Below are 20,530 nucleotides of genomic sequence, written 5' to 3'. Positions count from 1 at the left end.
CCCTCCCCATCCACCTCCGACTGACCCAAGACCACCTCTCCTTCAGGAAGCAACTCAAGACCTGGTTATTCGAGCAGTAGAGGACCACCCAAGCGCCTTGAGACCCTCCGGGTGAGTAGCGCGCTATATAAATGCTTTGATTGATTGATTGATTGAGATCAAAAACGGTTTCTGACGCCACTTCAGCCCTATGCCCCCGGCTTCCATGGGAAAGGTAACTCTGGTACTTCGGTATCCACAGGTGGGGTGGCTCTACAACCTTCTATGTTCCAAAGGGTTTCCTCGTAATCCACTGGGAAGGGTCCTTAAACACTAAAACTGCAACCGTGACTCTCCCATTGAATTGTACGTAGCATGTTCACACACTGCACCAGTCCTGTGTGGGGTCCCTCCTTACTCACCTTGGGTGGTTCCTTGGGGTCTCAGTGATTCTACAACCTCTAGACACTGTCTTGACTCAAGTCGTGGTTCTTACAGCACTATTTTAGTATATGGTTTGGTCTCCCCCTGGAGCCCACGGTGTATTAGTGCTACTTATGTTTGTTTCTATGCTACAGCATTGTGTGCTTTGTGTTTATCTGCGTGTAGCAGATACTTTGAGGTATTTAGGGTGTTTTATAAAAATAAATACATATTTTTATAACTACTCTCTGGTTAAATAAGCTGCTTAACATTCCTTCAAGACTCAGCCTGAAGGCTGCTCTCCACAGCTACCGCTTGGATAGCTTTCTAAGGTTATCTTTGACCTCTTAAATCACCATAAGGGTTGTTTGGACTGGTGCAAGGTGTCCACTTTAATTAGTGGTACAAAAGGGGGTGGTGATGGACGGAGCATCTGAACAAATCAAACACTCACACCCAGTCAACAGATCTGGGTTTAATCCATCACCGTTCTTTAGCCCACTCTGCCACCCCAGTTCAGGCATGGCTATATGCAAATCAGTCTGACCCTGTGCCTCATGGGAACAGTCCAGCCCGAACTGCCAAGCCATGCCTTTTGACTGGGTGTGAGTGTTTGATTGATTCAGATGCTCCGTCCATCACACCCCCTTTCGTACCGCAAACCTTGTATATTAAAATATTTAGCCAAATGACAGGAGGTGGGAGGGCGGTGAGGAACCAGCGTGTAGATGGATTATCTGTGTAAAAGGGTTATTGAAGGTAAGTAACTTGTTGCTCTGCAGATTCTTCATCTTTTGAATAGATACCTATGAGGGGAGAGGATGTGGTCTGATGGCTATATTGCCGACTTTGGTGCTGGAAACCATGGTTCAAGCCTCTGGGTCGCGTCCACATCCTCTGATTCTGGGCAAATCACTTAATTGCGCTGTGCCTGAATGTGTCCTTGGGTAACGTAACCGGTGCTCATGTAAAGCGCTCCAATACCTTCGGGTCGAGTTCAGGCTATATAAATATGCATAACAAATAAAAAAAATACCAAGGCAGTACCTCCCAAGGTGGTGGGTATATGGAGTGGCTCAGATACAGAAAAGTCATGCTGGACTAGTCAAGGCAAGTCAGGGACATTTGTATCACGCACAAATCACATCCAAGAAGTCTCATGGTGCTTGCAGATGGCTCTGACAGGAGGTCGGAGGATTTAATTTGCAAAAAGCCAAGTCTTCAGCCTCTTGCGGAAGAGGCTGTGTTCAGGAATAATGCGAAGATGGAGAGGCATTTTATGCCATGAGGCAGGGGCGAGAAAGGAGAAAGCTCGACCGCTGTTCCTGGAAGTATGTGTTCTCAGGGGTGTTAACAAAGATTCATTGCTGGATCTAAGTTCTCTTCAGGGTTGATACCATCTTAGCTTTTTGGACCAGTATTTCAGACCGTTTCCATGCATGTGCTTGTGGACCAGGCAAAGCGTTTTAAAAAGGATTTGCTTTTTTACTGGAAGACAATGGAGGCTTTTAAGGCAGGGGGCTGAGGGAGATCTTCGCGGAAGGTTAAGGACCAATCTGGACGCAGTGTTCTGAAGAACCTGGAGCCTGTTTAGATGGTGTTCATTTATTGAGAGTAGCAACGACTAAATGGACGACATGCCCTTCCCTTTGGACCTAGCTGTGTAGGCAGTGAACATATGTAAGGAAGTGCACGTTGCGTCTGACAAATATCTTGCACAGATACTCTGCACAACAATGTAGTGGTAGCAGCCTTGGCCATAGGGGAATGGATCCTCAGTCCTTCTAAGGACTGGGTCCTGGCAAGTGCATAGCAGATCTTAATGCAGAGGACTATCCCATGGGACATAGTCATTTTCTGCATGGTCTTTCTTTACACCTCACAAAGAGATGATCGTCCACCAATGGTCTGTGATGCGATAAAAGTAGAAACTCAATTCACTCTTTGGTTACAGCCAATGAAGTCTCTCCTCTTATAAGGGGAAGGCGGAAAGTTGGAAGACTGATTGATTCCCCAATGTGAAAAGCGATAACAACTATAGCCAAAAAGGCCGCCTTAGTCTGCAGTACTACTTTGTATGGAAAAGAGTTGATATATGGAGGCTGCCCCAAGTGAGATTTGAAGCTAGCCCACGCAATGAGCCAAAGTCATTGTGACCAGAAATACAGTCTTCAAAGTCAGGAGACATAGCAGCTGTGTATGACTTCCAATGGTAAACACACAAGACATGTGAGACTCAAATTAAGACCCCAGTATGGAATCACAGAGGGTTTTGGAGGAAATAAATGAGTCAAACATTTAAAAAAACACATCATGACAGGTGATTTGAACAGGGAAGGTATGTCTGGTAAACCTAGAAAAGCCATGAGATAATCTTTAATAGTGTCTAAAGCTAGTCATTGCTGGAATAAAAATACAGCAAAGAATAGGACATCAGGTAATTTGGCCTGCAATTCATCATTCAGTGCGTAGTGTCCAGCGCAGCGCAGATCATGTACTTTGGTGCAGCCTGGAAGTTTTGAACCAAATGGGCCTCAAATTTCTCTGGGACCACCAGCCATATCTCTCAAACCATGTGCTGTAAAGCATGGGTATATGCTTGATGGTAATAGGCTGCACTCCACATTGCCATCAGCACTGTTTTTTCTAATAATATTATCTTCGTCCTCTCATAATGTATCAATGTCTGCCAGTATTGCTAATGTATTGTGTATTATGGCATTCTTACAGCAAAAAACAAAAAAAAGAAAAAGATTTAAACAAAAAAATAAGCCCTGGTTATAAGGTCTCAGCAAGCAGCTGTGTTGTATTGCAGGAAGGAGTTCCAGTAGACGTGGTTAGGTTACAGATAATATAAGTTTATTGTTCCTAGATGTTAAGTAGGTTTTCCAGTAAAGATGTAGATAAGGCCCCACCAGGAGCAGCCTCTCTGCTGCTCAGCCCAGGATCGAACTGACACTCCTCCTCACAGCAAACCACATATTCCAATGACATCACCAACCACACCAGCAATCTACACAACACATTCACACTGGCTGAGCAGCAGAGGCAGAGAAACAGGGAAGGTGCATAGAACAAAACCTTAGATATAACTATCTGGCATTCACTAATCAGAGGGCAAGATTAGCCAAGAAAAACATCCACTTCTCAAAGAACTCAAAACATTTTGACCTTCTGTCTGGGGGATTTGTGGGTAAAGAATTGGAGTTTACCCTATTAGTGGAAACTTGCACCTCCAGCCTCAAAAAATTAGGGTCGTCTGTGGCCAGTCTGTGATGTCTGGCAACCCACCTGTTTAGTGAAGGGCGGGACCAGGGCTTAGTCCAGGTTCCCTTTACGTATCAGTGAGAGCCTCATTAAATAGGATTGGAGGTTCTGATGAAGTTTTGCCACATTGTAAAACCTCAGTTAGAACATTAGTTTCACTTCCGTTGTCAAACGCAAATCCAGAATCTCTGCCGTCCGTCACATAACTATGGCGAAAGAGGCACTTTCTTCTGTCGGTGGCCCAGGGAGGAACACAATCCAGTGTCTGGGGAAGTCTCAGTCCCCTGGTATCTTGTAAATCTAGATATACTTTCCATTCTCATAATGTTCACCTCCACTGTCATCCCCAAAGGCTGGTTGGTGCTGATCAGAGTCGGAACCGAAAAGTTGGTGGGGCGCGGCTCTGAGCTAAAAGCATAGTTCTGTCTGAATTGGAATGAACTGGGCTTGGGTGCATCAGTACGGCATCAATAGGCAACATCAGACAAGGCCAAGGTGGATTTGGCTCTGAGTTGGATAGGATGATAGGAGTGGAATCATTCTGTTGTGTTTCGGTTTAGATGCCCGTATATAGGTTTTCCTAATACATGTCCTTATATAGGCACATCATCCCAGCCCTTATTTAGGGATTAGCCATGCTCTCCAAATATGGCATGGTAACCTATATCCGTCCACCCCAATGTCACAACGCGTTCTTAGAAACCAGACCCTTAAGACATTAGGACTTTCCCTAAGCCTAGGACTATTGATTTCTCCAAGAACTCATTTATTATGCATGAACCGCTATTCCTTAAGGCAGAGCTTTCCAAAGTGTGTGACGCGACACCGTACTGTGTCGCCTCCACTCTGTGGGTGTGTCGCGTGACAATGACCCCCCCCCTCGTGTGTGGCAGCCCGGGCTCAGACAGCTCCTGGGCACACACACAGCCAGATCCGAGCACTTCACAGGTCATTAAAAGACCGTGTGCAAGTTAAAGAGGCTTTGTTGATGTTTCACCCCTTCTAAGAGCCCCTGCAGCGCCACACTACCTACTGCTTAATGTTTCAGCCCCCCCTCGAAATGTGGCTCTAGTTGCGCCTCTGCGCTGGGGGGGTGTCTGCTGCTGTTAATATGCTCTGTAGAGACTCCCTCCACCCTGGGCCCAGCAGGCACCAGTCTCGCCTGCCAAGCACCAGCCTTAGCCAGGGGCCCCGGCTGCTGCGAACATGATTCCTGCTCCTTGACCTTGTCGGACACCTGGCAGTGGCAGCTTCCGAGCAGTTTCGGAAGGAGTCTCTGCTTGGCGCACTGGTTCAAGGCGCTGCATCTTATTACTTAGAAAATTCAGGCGTTAGCAGAGAGGTGGGGACTCTGTCCAGCCTCAGGTCCATGGGCTTTTTATCTTATGACCTCCGCATTTATTTATAAACATTACATCATTGTATTTGTCTATGTTGTTGAATTTATTTCTCAGTAGTTGCATTTAATAATTATATCACAACCAGCAGAGGCAATGCTTTTCCAGGGGCGGCTCACGCAAGAAGTTTCTGAGAGAGGGGGAACCGCGAAAGGGTGCCAGAGATATGGGGGGGCAGAGATAGAGGGAGTGATAGAGAGGGAGAGAGCGAGAGAGCGGGGAGAGACAGAGAGAGAGAGAGGGAGATACTGAAGAATGGAGAGAGGGGGCGAGAGACATACCGATGGAGAGAAACATAGAGAGAGGGAGAGAGACTGAAAGATGGAGAGAGAGAGATAAAGAGAGACAAAGAGAGAGGAGGGATAGAGAGGGGGGATAGGGAGGGCGAGAGAGATACTGAGGGAGAGAGCCAGAGAGAGAGAGAGAAAGAGAGGGGGAGAGAGAGACTGCAGGGAGAGGGAGAGGAGGGAGAGGAAGAGAGAGAGGGAGAGGAGGGAGAAAGGGAGAGGAGGAGGAGACAGGGGAGAGGAGGGAGAGGAAGAGGAGTGAGAGGGAGAGGAGTGAGACGGAGAGGAGGGAGAGAGAGGGAGAGGAGGGAGAGAGAGGGAGAGGAGGGTGAGAGGGAGAGGGAGAGGAGACAGAGGGAGAGTAGGGAGAGGAAGAGGAGTCAGAGGGAGACGGAGAGGGAGAGGAGGAAGAGGGAGAGGAGTGAGAGAGGAGGAAGAGGAGGGAGAGAGGGAGAGGAGGAAGAGGAGGGAGAGAGGGAGAGGGAGAGGAGTGAGACGGAGAGGAGGGAGAGAGAGGGAGAGGAGGGTGAGAGGGAGAGGAGACAGAGGGAGGGAGAGGAAGAGGAGTGAGAGGGAGACGGAGAGGGAGAGGAGGGAGAGGAGGGAGAGGGAGAGGAGTGAGAGGGAGAGGAGGGAGAGGAAGAGGAGGGAGAGGAAGAGGAGGGAGAGAGGGAGAGGAGCGAGAGAGGGAGAGGAGGGAGAGGAGGGAGAGGGAGAGGAGTGAGAGGGAGATGGAGAGGAGAGAGAGGGAGAGGAGGGGAGAGGGAGAGGAGTGAGAGGGAGACGGAGAGGAGAGAGAAGGAGGGAAGGAGAGGGAGAGGAGGGAGAGGAGGGAGAGGGAGAGGAGTGAGATGGAGATGGAGAGGAGAGAGAGGGAGAGGAGGGAGAGGAGGGAGAGGGAGAGGAGTGAGAGGGAGAGGGAGAGGAGAGAGAAGGAGAGGAGGGAGATTAGGGTGAGGAAGAGGGAGAGGAGGGAGAGGGAGAGGAGGGAAAGGGAGAGGAGGGAGAGGGAGGGAGAGGAAGGAGAGGAAGAGGAGGGAGAGAGGGAGAGGAGGGAGAGAGGGAGAGAAGGGAGAGGAGGGAGAGGGAGAGAAGAGCGAAGGAGAGGAGGGAGAGGAGACAGAGGGAGAGGAGGGAGAGGAGACAGAGGGAGAGGAGGGAGAGGAAGAGGAGTGAGAGGGAGACAGAGAGGAGGGAGAGGGAGGGAGAGGAGAGAGAGGGAGAGGAGGGAGAGGAGGAAGAGGAAGAGGAGGGAGAGAGGGAGAGGGAGAGGAGTGAGAGGAGAGGAGAGAGGGAGAGGAGGGTGAGAGGGAGAGGAGACAGAGGGAGGGAGAGGAAGACGAGTGAGAGGGAGACGGAGAGGGAGAGGAGGGAGAGGAGTGAGAGAGGGAGAGGAGGGAGAGGAAGAGGAGGGAGAGAGGGAGAGGAGCGAGAGAGGGAGAGGAGGGAGAGGGAGAGGAGGGAGAGGGAGAGGAGTGAGATGGAGAGGAGAGAGAGGGAGAGGAGGGGAGAGGGAGAGGAGTGAGAGGGAGACGGAGAGGAGAGAGAAGGAGGGAAGGAGAGGGAGAGGAGGGAGAGGAGGGAGAGGGAGAGGAGTGAGATGGAGATGGAGAGGAGAGAGAGGGAGAGGAGGGAGAGGGAGAGGAGTGAGAGGGAGAGGGAGAGGAGAGAGAAGGAGAGGAGGGAGAGAAGGGAGAGGAAGAGGGAGAGGACGGAGAGGGAGAGGAGGGAAAGGGAGAGGAGGGAGAGAGGGAGAGGAAGGAGAGGAAGAGGAGGGAGAGAGGGAGAGGAGGGAGAGAGGGAGAGAATGGAGAGGAGGGAGAGGGAGAGAAGAGCGAGGGAGAGGAGGGAGAGGGAGAGGAGACAGAGGGAGAGGAGGGAGAGGAAGAGGAGTGAGAGGGAGACGGAGAGGAGGGAGAGGGAGGGAGAGGAGAGAGAGGGAGAGGAGGGAGAGGAAGAGGAGGGAGAGAGGGAGAGATGGGAGAGGGAGAGATGGGAGAGGGGGAGAGAGATGGATAGCAAGGCACGGTGAAGTAAGGATGATGTGCCTTTTGGCGCGCTGCGCTGAGAAAAGCGGTCTAATCTGAGTTTAATGTGCAGAGACCGGCTGATAAGTTGCATGATTGGTCCTGAACGGATTTTTGTATAACTCATATTCAGCAAGGCATCAGGTGGACTTTGTGCATTGTTGGAAGGGTTGGCAGTGCGTGCACCCCCCCTTTTTGTGCTGTAAATCAATGGGGCATGTGTCAATGTGTGCATGGTTATATTCTTGTTTCAGGCAAACACCTAACCTTGCTTACACCCAGTTTTGCTAGTCACTGTCTTTGTTAGAACCTTCCTGCTTCCTCAAATTTGCTTGAAACTGCACCATTGGCCCACTATTTCTTCAAATTTTTCTTGCAGGTGTACCCCCCAGAACCCCCTGTAGGAGGTTCGGCTCGCTCGCTGCGCTCGCTCGCATTACCGTGTCACAAGATGAAGATTGTCGAAAAGGTGTGTCACCGACGTGGAAAGTTTGGAAAGCTGTGCATTAAGGGTTCATTCATGACGTCTTCCTCTGCCCGGCTTTACATCAATGCTAACCTAGCCAGCTACCAGGTATAAATATACCTTCCCTTACCACGGCACAGCACGGCTCGACTTGGCTGCACGGTTCGCCAACTGCAAGTTCAGAAGAGATCGTATCCCAGCCTGATGCACTGACCAGACGCTGTCATCCCTGCTCGCAGAGAATCCAGCTTCCAGTGTTCTGACTCCCTTCGCGGGGTGTTAGAGTTTGAGACCCGGAAAGAGATTCCCACTTCTCTCATTCTAAGGTATGGAGCTGACTAGAAGCTAGAGGGACTCTTGGCATACCAAACTATAGCTTACCATACTATAGAATACAGCACCTACCTCTTACCTTGTACTACACTTACGTTAGGTACACTGGGGTAGAACTAGTTAGAAGCATCAGACGAGTATCCACATTTTAGCCTGTGTTATTTATGTATATGTGTCATAGCCAAAAGACAATGCTATTGCAGTATTATTTCTTTTTACTGATTACGCTGTACGTAATATATCTCGCATACTGTTTTGCGATTGTAACAGCTCATATCTCTTACACGAGAAACAAGACTGTTCAATAAATCCTTTTATTGAAATGCCCGTCTAACTCTTTCTGTGTAACTCTGAAGAAACTAAGCATGCATGATTGACTGAGTGAAACTGTTATCTATTGTTTCCACGATTCTGAGACATGTTCCAATTCTAAAGGGAAACAAAGTTGTCATGTTTATGCGGTTGCCAGAAACTACTCCCTTCTTGTTTTACAAGGAGTTTCTAGTGGCCTCTGAGATAGCTGGCACACAAAGTAATTGAGTTTAGTGTACTCGATAGGGTCATACTGATCTCAGTCCTATGCCAAAACTATAGTGTATATTATTCCAATGTACAGAGCCTATTAGGGAAATAGGAACTACACTACAATTCCCTGCATCAGGGCTGATATCTGATGGACTAGTCTGGGCTTTGGTGCTGGATTGGAAGTAAGCTTAGAGATCATACCCAAGCCTGAGGTGAGTTTTAGAGGCATAGACAGTGCCAAGGGTGGACCTACCAGTGGTAACTCAACTGGGGGCCACCTTGGATCCTTTTGGCCTGAAGAAGTACCTAGAAGAGCTTAAGGGTGCTGAAAATTTGCATCATTGCCTCTTTGCCATCCTCATTAAGTTGCAATGTCGCCAGTGGACACAAAAACGTTTGGTGAATCAGAATCAGTTGCAGGCCCAGCTCCTTGCCAGTACTTCCATTGTAATTTCAACTTTTGGGAAAACTTAGACCTTGATGATGGCCTGTTGTGAACACAGGTCTATGCCTTCAACGTCAAGTGGGAGTAGGGCTTCTGAGTTTTCTTTCGGTGTTCGGCGGCATACAACTTTGCAGCACGGTCTCAGATCACCTTCGAGTTCATAAGGGCGAACATTTCACAAGCCTTGGAGTAGTGCACGAACCCAAACACTAGTGGCATACCTCGTGGCTATATGTCTTAGAAATCTGTTATTGATAATCCCCCCACAAGGCCTAAACCTTATAGTTTTAGAAGGGTTCATATCCTTTGCAAACTGGAAAAATAATTTGTAGGAGAATGAAACTTGTCAAAGATAAGGAAAACTTGGGCGTGATTTCCGGATCCACATACGAAGGCAAGTGCAGGAACTGATGTCAGAAGGCAGGGTTGGCACACATGCAGCTCCTTTCATTACTTCCAAGGCAGCATGGAGGTGTGCATCGCCACCCACCAGCGCTTTGGATGAAAGCTGAAAAATCTTCCTGATCCAGTCTGGCAAGTGGGGATATTCTTAAGGTGAGAAATCTACAGTTAGAAATAGCCATCATGTTCTTTCTTTTATTTTCAGTAACTGGGAAAAATGTTTTTTTCATAGTTAGAATTCAGTCCTTGAGTGAAGCTATCATTAACAGGGTGGGAAGGGGCCAGAGGGGAGTTTTGTAAATGCTCACCATCCCATAAATATGTGTGCAATCAAAAATTCTCAAGGCAAACCATGCTTTGAAAAGCCATCTTTTCACTCCTGCAGAATATTATGAGTGTGAAGTAATATTTCACTAACGTGCAAAGTATTTTGTGTGAACACCTTGCATATGTTATTCAGATTGCACAATGGATGGATGGATGGATGGATGGAAGACATGAGGGTAGAATTCTCAGATGAACAAAATCATCCACAATTCTGCTAAGAGAACTAACAGGATGGGTAGAAGTGAGACTGACACTTGGAAACTCCAATGTCAGGTTCAGAGAAGCCAAGTACTCAGAAGTCAGATCAAACCAAGATAATCACCTTTGAATGGCAGGCGTGGTCGTCAGCAAGGGCAGATTCTAGATTGGGTATGTGTAAAATTAAATCAGCCTCTGCGTTACCCTATTGGAGATTAAAATCTACTGCCCCAGGGCAAACCTGGAGATTACTGAGTAAGGAATGTATTTTGTGAATCACTGACAAAAATTGACTACAAGAATATCAACGTCAAAAATATCGGAGGCAAAATATCGAGATCCAGAATATCGAAGTCCTATCTACATTATGGTAAGTACAAAAATATCGGTAACAAAGTATTGTTGTAAAAAATATCGTTTTTTTAAAATTCCCACTCCAGCGAGTGCAACAGTAGGGAAAGTGTTGGATAGTGTGGGGGTAAACATTACTATTCCCACTCCAGTGAGTGCAATAGTAGAGAAAGTGTGGATAGCATAAGGGTAAAAATTACTATTCCCACTCCAGTGAGTGCAACAGTAGGGAAAGTGTTGGATAGCGTGGAGGTAAAAATTACTATTCCCACTCCAGTGAGTGCAACAGTAGAGAAAGTGTTGGATAGCATAAGGGTAAAAATTAGCCTTCATGTCGATATTCTGGTCACCGATATTCTTGATGTCAATATTCTGTCCCTTCGATATTTCTAACTCGATATTTCTGTAGGTCGAAATTAAAAAGTCGATAACATGTCTGTTCACCGTATGTTGTCATTAGCCAGAAGAGGCCACATTGCATAGGTCAATGGGTTCCTGGCTGTTATCACTGTTGATATGCACTCTGCTGTAAACCGTATACAAAATAGCGATTAAATCTCAGCCCCATGTAATCACTCAGGCCGCACCCCAATCCATCGTTATTTTGCACAACATGCCACCTCAGTTTGGACTTAGCTATATGCAAATCAGTCGTGACCATGCTCCAATAGGAACATTCTAGCCTGAATTGCCAAGTCGGTGGGGCCCCCCTCCCTAAGCCTTAATAGGCCCCAGGATCCCATCCCCCGAGCCAATCCTCAAAAAAATGGAAGGGGGCTGTGTGGCCTTCTTCCCGAGCCTTCATAGGCCCCGGGAACTCCATCACCTGGAGCCTTTTTTGTTTAAAAGGGGAGGCAGGCTGCCCAGCCTCCCTTCCTGTGCCTTCTCCCAAACTAGATAGTCTGTGCCTAATACAATTAAGAAGAAGAGGGTTGGGGCTTGTTGGGCCCCGGGTCCCCCAACCCCCAGGCCCAAAGTTAATAACAAAGGGGAGGGATTTGTGCAGCTCCCCTCCCAAGCCTTATAAGGCCTTGGGGACCCCATCCTCTGGGGCTAAGTAATTAATAAAGAGAGGGGTCGCTCCCCTCCCTCCAAGCCATCATAGGCCCCAGGGAGCCCATCCCCAGGGCAAAAAGGTACATTAAAGTGGAGGGGGTGCTTCATGTTTGCTTTCCTAACTGCTGAATGTGTACAGTTCATTTATACTTTGTTGTATTATAAAAAATGACATCCCAAAGCCTTCCCGTTCACACTCTGTACCCCAGCAAAATTGACACATAATTAGCTCTAATTTTCTTTCTCTGACTGCAGAGTGAGGAGTTTGTAAACATCAATCCATGTGTTAAAAAAATATACATAAGCAGCAGTTTGTCAGAAGTCATAGCCTGACATTTGACTTCTGTCTTTCAAGCGCAGCAAATATGATAATTTAAATACAGAGGGCCTCATTTACCATGAATTAGCATAGTGCAGCGCTACAAGTATTTTTGCTGCACAGCCCTCCGCCAAATCGCAAGAGCAGGAATTCACAGTACTTACGAGATACGGTGCATTCCTGTCCTTTCAGCCAGTGCTGGCCCACAAACCTAGCAACAATGCAGGCGCCCTTGCACCAGGTGTCCCTTCCTGCACAAAAACAATCCATGGAGGGGTTTTTCTCAATGTGTGCTGCAGAATGCAACACACATAGAAAGAGGAAAAAACAAGGAGAAATAAAGATATTGCTCCTCATTATTCCTGCCCTGGGAGGCATACAGTTTACAGATCTTTATAAATCTGGGAATGCATCAAAACCCATAAGTGCTCCGTGGGAACACCCACTGCAACGCTCATGGAACGCCTCACTGACGCAGTGTAAGGTAACGCAGCAACTTGCGCTGCATTGCCTTACACCATGGCTATGGGGCAATGAAAAGCCACACAAAGTGGCTTTGTGTGGCCTCGAGGATATGGGTCTGCACTCTGCAACGCCGGAGCATCATAAAAAGTCATTCACCGGCAGCACAGGGGACTTGCAAATAAGCCCCAGAGTTTAAAGGCATCTTTATTTATTGCCTGGACTTTCACAACCCACCAAGAATCGGCTCACGACCAGAGTTTGGGAAACACTTGTCTAGCGTCAGGTTATTCTAAGGTAGTCAAAGTGCGTGACACTTTCATTGTGGAACACCATTCACACTAAATGTCTTATGATCTACACCCAAAGTGGATTCCCATCTCAGTGTACACTTTAAGTGAAAGACAGCAAAGCTCAGGTGGTTTTACCTTTACAAGTATGACATGCATCAATCTACTGTTTCTCTTTAAGATCTCGGCAATCCCCCATAACTATGGCCCCTCACTGCTCTGCGAGACAGTGTTGTGCAATTGTACTGTGCTTGAAAACCATGTGCATCTTGAACAGTATCCCCTGTGACAACACATTGCATGGTGCACAAGATGGAAGCTTCCTGCATTAGAATAATGACTATTCTTGATGCTCTGTTCTTAGAACAACCCTGGTAGCCTTCATCTCATGGAACCCCAACAGTTGCAGCCTTGTTAGGATTTTGGAAAGAAATCTATATTCAGCAAAGAATAAATGAATGACGTAATTTTATAGAGCGCGCAATACTCAAAGGTGCTGTACAGATCAAAACCCGGGAGACTTGCCGCCTGGGGGCCTGCCTCAGCATAGCTAATGGCCTATTGAGAAAACAACCAGGTCTTTAACTGTTTTCTGAACAGCTGCAAGATGGATTGCAAGCATAGAGCTAAAGGTAAGGAGTTCCATAATTTCCCTCTGCGGTGCAAGAGTATTCTTCCACCCCAGTGTGCTCTGCTTATTCTTGGGACAGTGATCATATGCGCCAAGCTCGATCTCAGCTTCCTACAAGGAGTATACCAGGAAAACGATCCTGAAAAAAAGTCAGCCCAGCTCTGTGAAGGGGCCTGTGGATAATGCAGAGGGCCTTAAATTAAATCCTCTTTTCCACTGGCAACCAGTGGAGGCCATGCATTAGAGATTGGTCCAAATTTGAGAACTTTCAATAGTATTCTTGCTGCTGCATTTGCAGAGACTGGAGCTTTTTATCAAATATTTAGAGGTCCCTAAATATAGGGCATTGCAACAATCTATCTTTGAAAAGATGAGTGCCATCATCATCGTCTTCTGTAGATCAAACGGAATGAACTGCAATATTTAAGTACCCTCAGCATAAACAACCCTGCTGAAGTCACTGCATTGAATTGTTCTAAAAAACATAGCTTGGTATCAAAGATGACATCCAGATTTCTTGCCTTCTGCACTGGCCTCGGGAAGGAACCCAACTCCGAGGGCCACCAAGATGCATCCCAGAAGGAGGTGTCCTTTCCAAAAAGCAGAACCTCTGTTTTATCAGAGTTCAGCCTGAGACAGTTTCTCTGCATCCAGCCTGCAACCTGAGCCATGTATCTACAAAAGTTATCTGCATCCTTTTTCACCTCCGATGAGATTGATACCACAATCTGTGTATCATCAGCGTAGGAAAGAATTGCTGGGCCAGAACTATGAATGAGATTGATAAGGGGAGTGACATATGCATTAAATAAGGAGGGGCTAAGAGCAGATCTCAGAGGCACCCCACAGGGGCGAGAGAAAGGTCTGGAAGTAGCATCTACCATCTCTACCCACTGTTGTCTCCCATTAATAAACAAGCTCAACAATGCTAGTGCAGTGTTACTGAAGCCTAGAGAATGCAATCGGTTAATGAGAAGTGTATGATGAACCGTGTCAAAGGCGGCACAGACATCCAGCAAAATCAATGTCGCTCTGCCACCTCTGTTGACTACTCCTTGTAGTTCCTCAGATGCTGCCACCAGCGCTGATTTAGTACAATGGTTTTCTCTAAAACCATATTGAGTAGAATCCAGCAGCTGGTTGGTATCTAAGAAGGAAAGTATTTCCTCGTTCATTGCCTTCTCCAGAAACTTGGTCGAACACGGGAAATGGGTCTATTACTTTCCGCCTGCCTAATGTCCAAAGAGGTTTTTTTCACCAAAGGAAGAATAGAAGCTCTCTTCCAGATTATTGGGTATTGTCCTGAACTAAGAATCACATTTAATAGATCCATAAGTCATCCTGCAACCGTACTGGCCACAGAATTAATGACCATCAGAGGAAAAAGGTCCGACGGGGCCCCAGATTTTATGGAGCTTATGTGATTCATTGTTTTTTCCCCACGTAAGGGGTGAAAAACTTTCAAATCTGGGTGCTTCAAATAGCCCAAGGGCTAGTCTGCAAAATCACCTGCCAGATACAAAAAAACAAACAAAAACCAATTTGATTTGGGGAGCAACTCCACTGAGCCTGTTCACCTGTGATAAGGAGGTCTAAGCTGTGGTGGCTGAATGTATATCCCGGTGGCCACGTGTAGTCTCCCTCTATTTGTTGGTCTGGGAGCTGTCTGGAAACAGGAGCGACTCATCGCTTGAAGAGCACAAGGAGTAAATACAAACTACATTCCCTTTGACAATGCAAAACTACCCACCCCCTTCCATTTTGGAAGACATACCCTGCTCTGGAAAGAATTACACTTTTTTAAAATCCAGGACCTTGAGTTGCTGTTTGCCTTAAGGTCAGGATTACATTTAGGATGCTGGAGGACTTATGTGGCTCTGACCATGCACAGAACAAGTGCTGCAAACTCTCCAAGAGAGGACAGCAGTAGCCCTGACCTACTTGACAGAGTTTGGCTGATTGAGCTTGATCTGCTTAGAGCCACAAGAACATGAGAGACTGGATTTTGGTGCTAGTTAGGCATACAAGGAGGATTCTCCATTACGGAAATCTGGTTTGTCTATGTACATCCCCAGCAAAAGGACAATGGCAGGGGAAGTTTGTGCTGCTCTAACAAGATTACTGTATCTATCGCAAATAGGTGTGGTAAAAAAGGTCAAGGGATGGCTCTTCTGGAATGTGGCGGATTCCCGTGGGCTACTGGATTCTAGCTTCAGGAACAACTGCATTGGCTGAAATATGAGAAAATCTTGTCAGTAGAAATGCCTTGTGCTGTTAGGATCATGTTACATACCCAGTAAGCATCTGTTCTTGGCATGTAGAGAAGTAGATTCACATGCTTTGCATGCTCCTACCTTCTAGGGTTGGGTCCTGATGTTTGCAAGTTCCTTTTCTTTGAAGAAGTGGTTCCAGTCACGAGGTAAAGAAAATCCTCCCTTCGGTGGTAGTGCGCATGGGCACCGACTCCATTGTTAGATTGTTTTCCCACAAGAGGGTGAGAATGGAGCAAGTAAGTGTAGAATATAGATTTCCATGTGTATAAGTGTATAATGAAGAACTGCAACAAGTACAGGTACCTGGGGAAAGGGGTGGGCGCATGTGAATCTACAGCTCTACATACCAAGAACAGATTCTTACTGGGAAAGTATCATTATCCTTTCGAGGCATGTGTGCTGTAGATACACATGCTTTCCATAGACTAAAAAGCAGTATACTCCCAAAGCGGTGGCTAACCTGTAGATGTTGCAGTTGTTTGGAACAGTGTTTTGAGTACTGCTTGGCCTACATTAGCCCGTTGACATGCTAACACATCTACACAATAGTGTTTGGTAAATGTGTGTGGTGTAGACCATGTAGCTGCCTTACATATGTCAGCTAGCGGAATGTCAACTAAAATGGCCACAGATGACCCTATCTTACGAGTGGAATGTACTCTAGGGGGTATGGTTAAAGTTCTTTTAGCTTAAGCATAGCATGTTTGAATGCATTTAATAAACCATCTGGTAATACCCGATTTAGAGATAGGATTGCCTTTGTGATGTGGAGCAAATGCAATTAACAGTTGTTTTTCGAAAGTCTTTTGTCCTTTCTATGTAGTACAGTAAAGCTCTTTTAATGTCAAGCAAGTGAAGAGCGCATTATGCTACCGAATCAGGTTGAGGTAAGACAACGTGTAATTCAACTGATTGGTTTATATGAAAAACAGAAACTAATTTTGTTTAAATTTCTTTTATTGATTTTACACAGGGAAGAAACGAACGAGCCAGTATGCTCAACAATCATCTGGTTGCAACCCGGCAAGTCGCTGTTACGTGTGTCAGGCATAAACGAATAAGAAAAAGGGAAAGAAACCCCCACTTCCCCCCTCCTCCACCTCGAAAGAAAACCACCCCGATAAAGTAAAGAAAAGCACATCATTCCAGAGGGCAGCCTCCCAGAGCATGCGAATTCAGATGTAGTAGGGGCAAGTGATGAGGGAGGATCCGCAAGTCGCAAAAGTCGAAGGTATTTGGGACAGGTGAGTTCTGTAAATTTGGATGTCAAAAGTGCAAGGAAGGGTGCCCACAAATCATGAAAGAAGCCCCAGGATTGGTCAAGGAAAGGGAAATCTTCTCCATCCCTAAAATGGACCATAGTCTATGGAGTCAGCCTAGGTGTGTAGGGACTGTCTTGGCACCCCAGTGCATCAGAACATTTCGACTGCCGCGCCCAAGGCTAGCGCTATCTGTTTGGCTCTCCTGGACGTAAGAGGGAAAGTAATGGCATTGGGGAGGCCCAGGAATCTGGGTATCAAAGTGAGAGTCTACCTCGTCCAGGACTTGTTGCCAATATGTCACCAGGGCGGGGCAGTCCCAGAGTAGGTGGGTAAGAGTGCCTGGTGAACTGCAGGTTCGCCAGCAGAGCGGACTGTGTGAAGGGTTACCTCTGTGAAGCTTCACCGGGGTTAAATACATGCCAAGAACAGATTCTTACTGGGAAAGTATCATTATCCTTTCGAGGCATGTGTGCTGTAGATACACATGCTTTCCATAGACTAAAAAGCAGTATACTCCCAAAGCGGTGGCTAACCTGTAGATGTTGCAGTTGTTTGGAACAGTGTTTTGAGTACTGCTTGGCCTACATTAGCCCGTTGACATGCTAACACATCTACACAATAGTGTTTGGTAAATGTGTGTGGTGTAGACCATGTAGCTGCCTTACATATGTCAGCTAGCGGAATGTTAACTAAAATGGCTACAGATGACCCTATCTTACGAGTGGAATGCACTCTAGGGGGTATGGTTAAAGTTCTTTTAGCTTAAGCATAGCATGTTTGAATGCATTTAATAAACCATCTGGTAATACCCGATTTAGAGATAGGATTGCCTTTGTGATGTGGAGCAAATGCAATTAACAGTTGTTTTTCGAAAGTCTTTTGTCCTTTCTATGTAGTACAGTAAAGCTCTTTTAATGTCAAGCAAGTGAAGAGCGCATTATGCTACCGAATCAGGTTGAGGAAAGACAACGTGTAATTCAACTGATTGGTTTATATGGAAAACAGAAACTACTTTTGTTTAAATTTCTTTTATTGATTTTACACAGGGAAGAAACGAACGAGCCAGTATGCTCAACAATCATCTGGTTGCAACCCGGCAAGTCGCTGTTACGTGTGTCAGGCATAAACGAATAAGAAAAAAGGAAACAAACCCCCACTTACCCCCTCCTCCTCCTCGAAAGAAAACCACCCCGATAAAGTAAAGAAAAGCACATCATTCCAGAGGGCAGCCTCCCAGAGCATGCGAATTCAGATGTAGTAGGGGCAAGTGATGAGGGAGGATCCGCAAGTCGCAAAAGTCGAAGGTATTTGGGACAGGTGAGTTCTGTAAATTCGGATGTCAAAAGTGCAAGGAAGGGTGCCCACAAATCATGAAAGAAGCCCCAGGATTGGTCAAGGAAAGGGAAATCTTCTCCATCCCTAAAATGGACCATAGTCTATGGAGTCAGCCTAGGTGTGTAGGGACTGTCTTGGCACCCCAGTGCATCAGAACATTTTGACTGCCGTGCCCAAGGTTAGCGCTATCTGTTTGGCTCTCCTGGACGTAAGAGGGAAAGTAATGGCATTGGGGAGGCCCAGGAATCTGGGTATCAAAGTGAGAGTCTACCTCGTCCAGGACTTGTTGCCAATATGTCACCAGGGCGGGGCAGTCCCAGAGTAGGTGGGTAAGAGTGCCTGGTGAACTGCAGGTTCGCCAGCAGAGCGGACTGTGTGAAGGGTTACCTCTGTGAAGCTTCACCGGGGTTAAATACCAATAGGTGGCCAGCTAAGTGGCAATTTCGATAGATGCGACATTGCGTGCTAAGCGGCGGGCCCAGAAAATAAATATCCTTCCATTCCTTCAGTGTGAGCTCCCTCCCCAACTCCCCCTCTCAACGCAGCTGGCCAGGGGACTTCCCAGTGTCCAAGGTGCCTCGGGTGAATTTATACAAATCTGATGTCAGTCATGTGTCGCTGTGTCGTGCCATTAACCATTTCTCAAACGGTGTGAGCAGCCTCTCAGCACCCTCCCTTACCTCCCTGTGGAGTACCCAGTGGCTGATCTGTATGTATCAGTAACGCTCAGTTTCAGGGAGTCCGTGATCGGTGCGGAACTCAGCGAAAGGGCATGGTCCCGATAGGTCAAAGAAATGTCTTATGGAGCGGTAGGGTTCAGTCGTCCAGTGATGGAATTTCCTGAAGTCTAGGACGGGAGAAAAGTCTGGTGGTCAGACAGGGGCCAAGGAAGAGTCTCTACCTCACGCACCTGTTGCGCCAAGGGGTCGGAGGTAAAGGCATAGTCAATTCTGGTGAATGTTTTTGTGGGGATATGAGTAAAATGTGTATACCCTGGTGGTGGGATGCCGAAGCTTCCATATATCGGTAAGTCCGGACTCCATCAGCAAACGCTTCCCCGTGTTGGAAAGGGCCCCTGACTGTCCCCATCTTTGCCCAGAGCGCTCCATGTCTCCATCTAACACCAAATTAAAGTCCCCCCCACTAGTATTGTTTTGTCCGGTAGGCCTGTAAGCTCCTGAATTATGGTTTTAATAAAGGCCTCCTGCCCACTATTGGGAAGGAACATATACCGAGGCTATTGAGAATGTGTGCCTGTCTAAGGTGAAGGTGTGCGCTAAGAACCGCCCTTTAATTTCAACCTGTTTACTGCCAATATGTCCTGAAAACCTGAAGATACTAGAATAGCAACTCCAGCGGTTTTGGAAGTGGCAGAGGAAAACATCTGGTGGGGAACGCCCTGGACCTCAGCCGGTGTGTATCAGTAGAAAGCAAATATGTCTCTTGGAGTAGACAAATATGGGTGTCCTATCGCTCAAGGTAGGACAAGAAGGCTCGCCGTTTGGGTGGGGTTATTCAGCCCTTTCACATTCAGGGACACAATGTGACCCTCAGAAGACATAAGATTCGAGTCTCATGTACGCTGTAGATACTATCTCTGGTCCCATTGGGGTAGGAGGCATGGTGGAATAGCAAATAACAAACCCTTAGTAGAATTCGGAGGAGGAGAAAACCCCAAAACCCCAAACAAAGAACATAAGAGAACAAACATTTATATGTGTAGTCTACAAATGTCCCGGGCAGTCCACACGAGGTGAGGCATGGAATGGATAGCAGGAACTCCTGCCGCTCCCTCCCGCCCCAGGCCCAGCCTATGACATCTGGCACAACCCATTAAGAAAGCAAGAATTGGCACCTCCAATGATATGGTTCATTCTGCGGTATTGGAGTCTTCTGATAGGGACTGGAGGACTGCCAAGCGTTCTTTGGCAATAACATCTGGATCTGGCCGAGAGCTCAGACAAAATGGGTGTCCCCAGGAGTAGGAGACATCCTTGGAGCGGAGAAATACAGTGACAGGGCGGAAATCGCGTCATTCTTGCAATGTGGAGGCTGCCAGATCTTGGAAGAGAAGAGGCCTGCAGGAGCGGAATTCAATGGGGTGGCTCACGTAATATGCGTTCTTTGATCTTAAAATCGTGGACACCTGTCAAGATGTCTGGTGGGGGAGCCGTTGGTGATCTCTTAAGTTCCACTCGGTGCGTCCGTACAAGTTGAATCTCCTGGTCTGGGGGACCTTCCAGACTATGACGGAACAAGTCCATAAGAAAGGCCTCAATGTCTTGATCTTCAGCTCCCTGAGGTACCGCCCGAATCTTTATGTTATTGAGGCAGGAACGATTCTCTTGTTCCTCCGCATGGGATTGAAGATCTAGATGCTGATCTCGTAGTCGAAGGACCCCTTGTTGGAACTGGGATACTTCTTTATCTTTGGCGGCTGTCTGATTCTCCAGATCGTCCACTTGCTCCCCCACA

The 20,530-nt window shown here is 47.2% G+C and overlaps 2 protein-coding genes across 2 annotated transcripts in view; one reads left to right on the top strand and one right to left on the bottom strand.

The window, feature by feature from the left end:
* The window catches only part of LOC144806063 (uncharacterized), a 137,389-nt gene extending 128,897 nt beyond the window's left edge, over positions 1-8,492 (top strand). Inside the window, exon 4 of the mRNA XM_078672511.1 lies at positions 7,760-8,492. Coding sequence (XP_078528637.1) covers positions 7,760-7,890 — 131 coding nt within the window. The 3' untranslated portion in view covers positions 7,891-8,492. The remainder of the gene's footprint in view (positions 1-7,759) is intronic.
* The window catches only part of LOC144806080 (uncharacterized), a 235,032-nt gene that overhangs the window by 155,687 nt on the left and 58,815 nt on the right, over positions 1-20,530 (bottom strand). The gene's annotated exons all lie outside the window — the stretch shown is intronic.

The sequence above is a fragment of the Lissotriton helveticus genome, chromosome 1_2 (assembly GCF_964261635.1).
Source record: "Lissotriton helveticus chromosome 1_2, aLisHel1.1, whole genome shotgun sequence".
Lineage (NCBI taxonomy): Eukaryota > Metazoa > Chordata > Amphibia > Caudata > Salamandridae > Lissotriton > Lissotriton helveticus.
This window is presented reverse-complemented; position numbering and strand designations above follow the sequence as displayed.